The sequence below is a fragment of the Myotis brandtii genome, unplaced genomic scaffold (assembly GCF_000412655.1).
Source record: "Myotis brandtii unplaced genomic scaffold, ASM41265v1 scaffold1026, whole genome shotgun sequence".
Lineage (NCBI taxonomy): Eukaryota > Metazoa > Chordata > Mammalia > Chiroptera > Vespertilionidae > Myotis > Myotis brandtii.
The window spans coordinates 1,047,723-1,058,188 of NW_005353435.1; the positions used below are offsets into that span (position 1 = coordinate 1,047,723).

General features: G+C 54.0%; 1 protein-coding gene across 1 annotated transcript; it reads left to right on the top strand.

The window, feature by feature from the left end:
• The first annotated feature begins 1,303 nt into the window (after positions 1-1,303).
• Positions 1,304-10,337, top strand: CCSAP (centriole, cilia and spindle-associated protein). Its single transcript, XM_014536012.1, has 4 exons — positions 1,304-1,328; positions 4,630-4,910; positions 7,719-9,357; positions 9,967-10,337. Exons 1-3 carry the CDS (start codon positions 1,304-1,306, stop codon positions 7,893-7,895), a joined length of 483 nt encoding a protein of 160 aa, XP_014391498.1. The 3' UTR covers positions 7,896-9,357; positions 9,967-10,337.
• The last annotated feature ends 129 nt before the right edge of the window (positions 10,338-10,466 follow it).

The following is a 10,466-nucleotide window of genomic DNA, read 5'->3' on the forward strand; positions in this document are numbered from 1 at the left end:
TCCCCTCCGCTTCCCTCGCTCTCGCGCGCTCACAGCAGTAGCTGGGACATGGCCCCTGGGGGGTGGGGTGGGGGGCTGCGCCTCTGCTGTCTCAGCCCTGGTCCTTCCCCTTCTTTCCTGCCCAGAGGCTGCAAAGTTGGGGACTCAGCCCGGGAGGCGGGATTTGGGGGGCCGGGGGCCGGGGGATGCTCGCAGGCGGTAAGGGCCAGGTTGAACCCCTGGGATACAGTAGCCAGCGGTGCTGGGACATGGCCCCTGGGGGGTGGGGTGGGGGGCTGCGCCTCTGCTGTCTCAGCCCTGGTCCTTCCCCTTCTTTCCTGCCCAGAGGCTGCAAAGTTGGGGACTCAGCCCGGGAGGCGGGATTTGGGGGGCCGGGGGCCGGGGGATGCTCGCAGGCGGTAAGGGCCAGGTTGAACCCCTGGGATACAGTAGCCAGCGGTGCCTCCTGCCGCCCTCTAAGGTGGTGCCTGGGTTTTAAAGAGGCTCGTCTAGCGAGAAAAAGAACTGCAGTTGACAGAGCGCAGTACCCTTCCGGCCACTGGTCTCAGAATATGTATTTTTCTCCTTCAAGGTGCAAAACACTCAGGTAGCACCATCATTTAAAAAAATAGGTTTTTATTGATTTCCGACCGGAAGGGAGAGGGAGAGAGAGAAACATCAATGATGAGAATCATGGATCAGCTGCCTCCTGCACGCCCCACACTGGGGATGGAGCCTGCAACTGGGGCCTGTGCCTTGACCAGGAATTGAACTGTGTCCTCCTGGTTCATAGGTCGATGCTCAACCACTGAGCCATATCAGCTGGGCAGTGGGTGGCTTTATATACTAGAATGATGAGCACTCTTGGGTTTCTGTAAAACATAAACATTTAAGAGGGAGGTTGGCCGCAGTCCCTGCCCCCGATTGGAGTAGGGGGGCCGATGGGGCTGGATCAGCTGGTTGGCCGCAGCAGTGTGCATCATAGTGACCGGTGGTTCTGCCATTGGGTTGCTGGGCTTTTATATATATAGATACGCCTTATTACAAAGACAGAGCAGCTCCCGCCACACACATACCAACTGCCTATTCCTTCGGGACCACTTCCGACTCCTCTGGGTTTTCCTTTGGTGTTGATTTCTGTAACTTCAAGTAGCGTTGCTTTCACTGACACGTCCTGAGTTTATTTTGTGTGTGTGTGTGTGTGTGTCCTGAGTTTTTTAAGTTTTTAACATTATTTATTGGCGTGTGCAGGAGGCTCTCTTCTTACCTCTCCTCTTCTTACCATACACACGGCCCATTACTACACCCTCTGCATACAGGCATCATGGCGTTTGTTCGCTTCACGATGAGTATCTACACTTTTGTGCCTGTGCAAGTGTGGCTCAGAGCTGCCTACTTGCCCTGGCTGGTGTGGCTCAGTGAATAGAGCATCGGCCTTCGGACCAAAGAGTCCCAGGTTCAATTCCAGTCAACGGCATATACCCCGGTTGCAGGCTCCTCCCCGGCCCGGGCCCTGGTCGGGGCGCGTGCAGGAGGCAACCCATCGATGTGTCTCTCTCACGTCGATGTTTCTCTCCGTCTTTCCCTCTCTCTTTCACTCTCTCTAAAAACCAATGGAAAAATATCCTCGGGTGAGGATTTAAAAAAAAAAAGCCGCCCTACATTGTTTGCCATGATCCCTTTTCTTTCACAATCCAGCCAGCGCGTCTGGTTCACTATCGCTCAGGCCATCTCCAGCGATCCCTCCCAGGGCCTCTGACCCACTTCCATCTGGCCCGGTGGCTGCTCTTGGCGGCGGCGGCCGGGTGGTGCCTTGGGAGGGCCCATGGCCACCGCCCCAGGACTCCTGGCCTTCTGGCTGGGTGGGAGCCTCGTTGTGTGGCTTCCCCGGCGTCTTCTTTCTTGGTTGAGCTCCTCCTGGTAGCTTCCTGAGAAAGGCGGTGTGAGAGGTTAGTCTTCCGAGACCTTGCATGTCGAAGGATAGCCCTCTTCTACCCTCACAGTTCAGCGAGGTGGTGGCTGGGCAGGGAATTCTGGGTTGGAAGGAGTTGTCTCAATATCTGGAGGCATCGCCGGGCGGGGGTGTAACTTGTGATGTTGCCGGCACAGTTTCGGCTCAGTCTGATCCTTGTTCTGTTGTAGATGGCACCTCCCCTGCTTGGGAAACTGTTGGCGTCTTCTCTCTTCTAGTGGAACTAGTGTTTTGTAATTCTGGGAAGGTTTCTTGCGTTGTTCTCTCTCTCTCTCTCTCTCTCTCTCTCTCTATTTCTGAATTACTTAGTTGGATGTTCACTTCGGTAGAGTCAAGGTCATTGTCGATAGGCATGACAGGTGATCTATCAAGGCCCCTGAGTTGGACTGCCTGTCCAGGGCTCACTGTACTTTAGAGGGAACACGGAGTCTGGCCGGCGTGGTTCAGTGGGTTGAGCATCCACCTGTGAACCAGGAGATCAGGGTTCGATTCCCGGTCAGGGCACATGCCCGGGTTGTGGGCTCCATCCCTAGTATGTGGCGTGTGCAGGAGGCAGCCGATCCATGATTCTCTCTCATCATGGATGTTTCTATCTCTCCCTTCCTCTCTGAAATCAATTAAAAAAATATATAAATATTATAAAAGGGAATGTGGACAGAAGCAAGTGAAAGTGGTAAGGAAGAAGAGTATGTCTTTAAAAGGCGAAGAGATTTGGGAAGAGCAATCCAGCAAATCCTCACTCGCGCCCAATTCTGGAGCCTCCAGAGCAGGGGGGATCCTTAAGACCAGGGGTCCTCAAACTACGGCCCGTGGGCCACATGCAAATACAAATATTGTATTTGTTCCCGTTTTGTTTTTTTACTTCAAAATAAGATATGTGCAGTGTGCATAGGAATTTGTTCATAGTTTTTTTTAAACTATAGTCCGGCCCTCCAACCGTCTGAGGGACAGTGAACTGGCCCCCTGTTTAAAAAGTTTGAGGACCCCTGCTTAAGACCCACAACTGGGAGGAGTGGCCTGGATGCAGAGGAGCCCTTATTTGGAGGGAAGGGTAGGCTGCCAGGGAACGAAGGCTCACAAAGGGTTTACACAAAACAGGACAACACAGCCTTTACCCAAAACAGGGGGTTTATAAACAACGATGGACGGCAGCACCATGAAAGGCCATGAGGGGAGATGGTCGTGCTTTGGCGTGTTCACCGCGGGGCAGACAGGCCATCCCACTGGTCCCCGGCTCTGCCGACAGAGCGGGGGGACGTGTGGCCTGTGGTCACGGGGGCATTTCTGATGCAAATGGAGGGCCAGCCCCTTAACACACGGCTCCCAGGTCTCTAGCTCTTCACCCTGGGGATGTAGGGCTGTGCACCAGGTGGGTAACCGTGGAAACCACAGCCTATTGTGATGGGCCTGTCAGGTTGAGGTCACCAGCTACCTCTTCCCAGGAGTGTGTCAGAGCCACGCGCAGCCTTGTCCAGAGTGTGGAACATCGGGAGTGATGGGAGCCGGGAGCTTGAGTTGAGTGACTTAAAAACGAACTTGTGCAGCAGCTGGGTGATCCTCACAAATCCGGATTCTCCCTGGAGCCGGGCATCGAGACCGGGGATTTGTCTTGGGAGTTTGGAGAAAGCCATTAGGCCGAAGAGATCCTTTACTTAAAAAAATTTAAATTGATTTCAGAGAGGAAGGGAGAGAGGGTGTGAGAGAGAGAGAAATATCAATGAAGAGAGAGCATCATGGATTGGCTGCCTCCTGCACGCCCCCTGCTGGGGATGGAGCCCACAACAGGGGCACATACCCTAACTGGGAATTAAATGGTGACCTTCTGGTTCACAGGTCAACGCTCCTGGCCTTCTGGCTGGGTGGGAGCCTCGTTGTGTGGCTCATCCGCTGAGCCATGCCACCTGGGGAAGAGATCTCTTACTTTTAATATTTAGTCTCAGAGTCTGAGTGACAGTAGCTGCCTTTGAATAGGCTTGGCTCAGCCTTGCTCTAGTTGTTGTTGATTTAAAAATGGGGTCCGCCCTGGTCGGTGTGGCTCAGCTGGTTGGGCGTCGTCCCAGGCACGGCAAGGTCGCTGGTTCGATTCCCGGTCCGGGCACGTGCCAGGGTGTCTGGCTCGGTCCCCAGTGGGGGGCATGCAGGAGGCAGCCAATGGATGGTTCACTCTCATCAATGTTTCTCTCTTCTCCCTCTCTCTCTCAAAATCAATAAACTATTCTTTAAAAGAAAAAAAAAGTAAATAAGGTAAAAATGGGGCCGCTGGTTTGAAAGGAGTCACGCTTGCTTGTTTGTGCATTTCTGCTTTAAGCGGAACATGCGAATGGGGGGATCGGTGAACGCGTTCCTGACTCAGTGAAGCATAATGTACCCTTCAGCCCAACTAGTTAAAGCAGCGGTTCTCAACCTTCCTAATGCCGTGACCCTCTAATACAGCTCCTCATGTTGTGGTGACCCCCAATTTCACGGTTACAAATTGAACATCATTAAAGCATAGTGATTCATCACAAAAACAATATGTAATTATAGATGTGTTTTCCGATGGTCTTAGGCGACCCCTGTGAAAGGGTCGTTAGACCCCCAAAGGGGTCGCGACCCACAGGTCGAGAACCGCTGAGTTAAAGGAACTATTCGCAACCCGGATTTTTAAAGCGTCTTCCTCTTGTGTTGTCTTCTCTTAGAAAAAGCGTCGCCAGGAAAAGGCGTGAAGGAGAAACCTGAAGAGGAGATCGGAGCGGCAGGGACGGGCGCGGACCGCCTGCCCGGCGGCACCAAACCGCGCCAGCATCCCAGCGCCCTGTTCGCCAGAGGAAGCAGGAAAGCGCTCAGAAGTCCTCAGAGATCGTCAAGTAAAACGAGAGAAAAGAAGCATCCCTTTGCCCTGTACGGGTGGGGGGAGCGACAGACGGACACGGGAAGCCAAAGAACACACAACGTCTGTGCTTCCGCGCCCGTGCACGAGGTGCGTGTGCGTGTGTGTGTATGTGTGTGTGCGTGTGCATGTGTGCGAGAGCGTGTGTGTGTGTTCTCTCTCTCTCTCTCTCTCTCTCTCTCTCTCTCGGCTTCCCCTTGGAGGGAGGAGGAGGGGGAAGGGAAGGCACAGGTGAGCTCCTTGGAGGGACAGTGGGCTGGGTCCTCCATCCTAAGTGTTTTACTATTTATTTTTATTTTTTAAATTTATTTTTATTGATTTCAGAGAGGAAGGGAGAGGGAGAGAGAGAGATGGAAACATCCATGATGAGAGAGAATCACTGATCGGCTGCCTCCTGCACGCCCCGCACTGGGGATCAAGCCCGCAACCTGGGCATGTGCCCTTGACCGGGAATCCAACCATGACCTCCTGGTTATATACATAGGTTGACGCTCAACCACTGAGCCACACCGGCCGGGCCATCCTAATAGTTTTAAGGGCGGAGACTTTAGGGGGGTCCCAGGGGGAGACCTCAATAGAACACTCAGCAGCTTCCCAGGGGTGTCCATTCAGGGCTGTGGTGCCCACGGATGGACTGGCGGCACCAGGGCAGGGGTCCTTCCTCCACGCAGCTGGCCCCGACGTCCGCCGTGGCTGGTGTCCTGGCTTCTCTGGGCCTGGAGCTGAAACACAACTGCCTTCTCCTCATTGGGTGGCCCCCCCTGTGGTCCCTGGGCTGCTCGGGGGCTGTGCAGATCTGAGGGGCTGGTACGGCGCCAAGGGAAGTCCAGAACGGGGCGTCTGATGAGCCAGCAGGAGGATTCGGGGTGCCGGCTGCCTGGGGACCGGGGATTCTGCCAGGAGGCTGGGGGTGCCTGCAAGGGTTTACAGCACGAGCCTGGTGAGGGAGTGAGTGGAGTCCAGGGGGTGTGGAGAGGGGCACACAGGGCTGGCGGCTGCCCGTCCGGATTGGCCGCGGGCACCTGGGGAGGTCGCCAGGCCCTTTGGCTGTGCTGCCTGGTGTCCCCTCGGCTCCTTTGTCACTGGTTTGTCCACGAGGTCGCCCTTTGCTCCTGGGAGTGGATGCGAATGGTGGGTGGTGTTTCCCCTGCTCAGACACGGGGTGCCTCTTGCTCCCCCACCTGAGGCCTTGCTCCTGTTCCACGTCCTGAGAGCGTGTCGGAGGGGAGGGCCCTCGCGTGCAGAGCCACAAACCAGTGACCCAGGTTCGCATTATGACTGCAGCCTGAAGCAAGGAATGAATGGAAGGAAGCAGAAGGAGCCCTGGCCGGTGTGGCTCAGTGGATAGAGCGTCAGTCTGCAGACTGAAGGGTCCCAGGTTCGATTCCGGTCAAGGGCACATGCCCGGGTTGTGGGCTCGATCCCCAGTAGGGGGTGTGCAGGAGGCAGCCGATCCATGATTCTCTCTCATCATTGATGTTTCTCTCTCTCCCTCTCCCTTCGAAATAAATTAAAAATATATTTTAAAAAAAAGAAGCAGAAGGAGAAAGCGCAGAAGGTTTGAATTCTGATTAAATGTCCTAATCACATTTTTACCGAACAGCCTTCTAAACCCTGGCAGATGGCGTGAGCTAGAGGGATATTTGAGACAACAGAGCTGGGGTTTAACAAAGACCGGCTGGTCCCTGGGGTGAGGTTTAACCAGGTTTATCTATGGCATCAAATGTCTGAGGTGGCAAAATCCCCGGAGGATTTTTTTTTCTTTTTAACTGTTTTGCTGTAAAACATTTCAAGTCCTTTAATGGAATATGTGCCCATGCTGAATGCTAAGCGGATCCAGTAATTTTCCAGAGCCCATTTCTAGAGACTCATGCCAATGGGCGGCTCACCATTTACGTCTGGAGGTCAGTCTAGTGGACATTTTCAGGTGCGTGGGCACGTCACGGAGGCCAGGCGGACTGACTTCTGTGCTGAGGGGGGTGGGGGCTGGGCGTGCCTCCGCCCGCTTCTGGCGACCTCATTGTAAATATTATTTTTTAAAAAAAAATATGTTGTTGATTTTTAGAGAGGAAGGGAGAGGGATAGATAGAAATATCGATGAGAGAGAAACATTGATTGGCTGCCTCCTGCACGCCCCCCAGTGGGGATCGAGCCTACAACCCAGGCATGTGCCCTGACTGGGAACCAAACTGGGGACCTCTTGGTTCATAGGTCCAATGATGCTCAACCACTGAGCCACACCGGCCGGGCACAATCAGTTCCAAAGCCACTTAACACATTGAGGACAGATCATGAGAATTCTCGTGTCTTCATTGATTACACGGTGTTTGGCAAAGTCTTATACTTTAAAAAGATATTAGCTTGTAAGAACATGTAATACATAACTTCAAAATGCCATGGGTCTTTAATTTTAAGGCGTGCCTTTAAACATTTATGTAAAACGTGTGTTTTTTTTTGTCCTCGTGCAATAGAAACTGGCCACCGGGTAAAGCTAGCAATAAAAGATCAGTTCCAAAGCCACTTAAGTTATCCTTGCAAATATTAAATATTTAAAATTTAAATATTAAACATTCAGATATCCTTGCAAGTCCGTTAAAAAAGCCGCTGACGTTATTTCTACTTTTCCTTTATGAACTCTCCTTAGATTCACATGGGTCTTTAATTTTAAGGCGTGCCTTTAAACATTTATGTAAAACGTGTGTTTTTTTTTGTCCTCGTGCAATAGAAACTGGCCACCGGGTAAAGCTAGCAATAAAACGATTGGTCCGCAATGTGTTAAGTTATCCTTGCAAATATTAAATATTTAATATTTAAATATTAAACATTCAGATATCCTTGCAAGTCCGTTAAAAAAGCCGCTGACGTTATTTCTACTTTTCCTTTATGAACTCTCCTTAGATTCACGAGTCGGCGTTACGGGCCAAGAACAGAAGGCAGGTGGAAAAGAGGCGGCTGGTGGCTCAGAGGCAGCGGGCGCACTCGGTGGACGTGGAGAAGAGCCGGAGGGCCAAGCCGGCCACCTCGGAGAGCCCGTGGGTCACGGAGTACATGCGATGCTACTCGGCCCGTGCGTGACGGGGGAGGCCGCCGGCACCGCCTCCCTGAGAAGCATCAATAAAAGAGAACAAACTATCCAAACCGCAAACATCAGAAGGACCAGGACATGGATGTGAGAAACCAGCCCCTGGTGCCAGGTTCCTTAGGGGGTTCCCTAAAGATGCTGCCCTTTGGGGGCGCCCCGGGCCCCGGCCCGGGCAGCAGGCGACCGCGAAGCCATCGACGTTTGCTTCTTGACGAAGATAACTCCCTACGTCTTTGCTCTCCCTGTGAGGGTTTCGTCTCAGAGCATCTTAATCTTTTCAGACGTCGACACCCAATGCCTTTAAAATGGCTAGAGATGCTTCATAGTTGGTTTTTTCCCCGGGAGTTTGGGGCATTCGTCCCGGCCTGAACAGCTTTTCCAGATTCCACGGTAGATCCTTCCGTCGTCGGCATCAGACTCTGGTCCTGGCGCGCAGCTGCGTGAGCCAGTGTCCCGTCCACGGGAGTCTCAGCAGGAACGTGGATCCGCGTGTCACGCAGCTGGGACCTGCGTTGTGTTTCGGGTCAGCACTGCAGGCGGCTGTGATCTCGACGAGCTTCCTGGGCTCGGGACGGTCCTGTGTCCTCCTCAAGCCACCGCGTGGGCACCTGTCATTTCGCAGGTCAGATGCGTTCCAGGGTGCGGAGCGGACGCGGGCGTGTCCTGGGAGTCAGACCGTCGTGTTGTTTTGCTTTTTTATTGTGCGATTTTCCTGGAGCATCTGGTGAGGAATCGGTCCCGTGCGGCGGGCACACGCCCCGGTGGACCCGTCTCTTCCGTGATCGTGACATTCAGGACGGCCTGGAATCCCAGGGAGCAAACCGAGCCGGTCTTGCTTGCTCGTGGGGGGTGAGGGGCCGTGAGCCAGGTGCCCCCCGAACTTCTCGACCTTTCCCTCCACGGACCTCACCGATGGCCAAGTGTGACCGTGGGCACATTCAGGCTCCGGTTGGAATCCATTCGTAGCCAGCAGGTCTCATGCAGAACCGTGTGTGGGAGGCACGTGGGAGGCTGTGTAGGAATGCAGGGCTCCGTCTCGCAGTCCACTTGCTTTTGGGGAAGAAAGAGTGGTTTTAAGAAACGCTGGTTCCCACCCGGCGGAGGGTCTACGGGAAGGATGGGTGCTGAATCCCGTGGGCGAGGGGAGACGGGTGCCTGGCCAGCCGGGCGCCGGGAGGGTGTGAAGGCGATGCTGGTGTTGGGTGCGAAGTGGAGAGTTGCCCTGGTACTTCTCTTCTCCTCTGGGTCTTTACAGGATGATGCTCGCTTTTTAGAACACAAGTGTGTCTTATTCCACATAAAACTTCACATGATGTCGACTGACAACGGTGTTAAGCTTTGGAAACTCCTACGGAAGGGCCAGGAGCTTTTATTTATTTTTTAAAAAAGACTTTAAAGCCGGTGTGGGGAGTTTTGAGGGGAGTCACCGGGCGGAGAGCGCTCCTGCTCAGTGAGGTGTGAATTGAACAGGAGGAGGCTCGCCGGGGTCCGGCGCCCCCGAACTTCTCGACCTTTCCCTCCACGGACCTCACCGATGGCCAAGTGTGACCGTGGGCACATTCAGGCTCCGGTTGGAATCCATTCCTAGCCAGCAGGTCTCATGCAGAACCGTGTGTGGGTGCACGTGGGAGGCTGTGTAGGGATGAAGGGCTCCGTCTCTCAGTCCACTTGCTTTTGGGGAAGAAAGAGTGGTTTTAAGAAACGCTGGTTCCCACCCGGCGGAGGGTCTACGGGAAGGATGGGTGCTGAATCCCGTGGGCGAGGGGAGACGGGTGCCTGGCCAGCCGGGCGCCGGGAGGGTGTGAAGGCGATGCTGGTGTTGGGTGCGAGGTGGAGAGTTGCCCTGGTACTTCTCGTCTCCTCTGGGTCTTTACAGGATGATGCTCGCTTTTTAGAACACAAGTGTGTCTTATTCCACATAAAACTTCACATGATGTCGACTGACAACGGTGTTAAGCTTTGGAAAGGCCAGGAGCTTTTATTTATTTTTTAAAAAAGACTTTAAAGCCGGTGTGGGGAGTTTTGAGGGGAGTCACCGGGCGGAGAGCGCTCCTGCTCAGTGAGGTGTGAATTGAACAGGAGGAGGCTCGCCGGGGTCCGGCGCGGCCCTGCGAGGGGTGCTGGTCGCTCTTGCTGTGGCCGTTAAAGCCCTGAGACCCTGCAAGGACTGGGAGGGGAACCAGCGTGGTCGGTGCGGTGTCAGCTGATGGTCAAGCCACCCCCTGCTGTCCGGGTTCCGGGTTAGCCATTCCGCCCAAGTGCTTATGTTGCAACTGACAATCTTAGGGAAGAGACCTCTCCCACCCCCCCAACTCCCCACCCGCACCCCGACGACAGACTGCCTTAGAAACCCAGCTTCCCGCCCGGCCAGTGTGGCTCAGTGGGTGAGCATCGACCTATGAACCAGAAGGTCACGGTTTGATTCCCGGTTGCAGGCTCCATCCCCTGTGTGGGGCGTGCAGGAGGCAGGCGATCCATGGTTCTCTCTCATCACGGATGTTTCTCTCTCTCTCTCCCTCTCCTTTCCTCTCTGAAATTAATAAAAACATTTTTTTTTTTTTTAA

Excerpts from the sequence above, each read along its gene's own strand:
- CCSAP (XM_014536012.1), top strand. The coding sequence starts at position 1,304 with ATGGCGTTTGTTCGCTTCACGATGA. Across the intron at positions 1,329-4,629 it reads GTTTGTTCGCTTCACGATGA|AAAAAGCGTCGCCAGGAAAA; the intron begins GTATCTACACTT and ends GTCTTCTCTTAG. Across the intron at positions 4,911-7,718 it reads CTTCCGCGCCCGTGCACGAG|ATTCACGAGTCGGCGTTACG; the intron begins GTGCGTGTGCGT and ends AACTCTCCTTAG.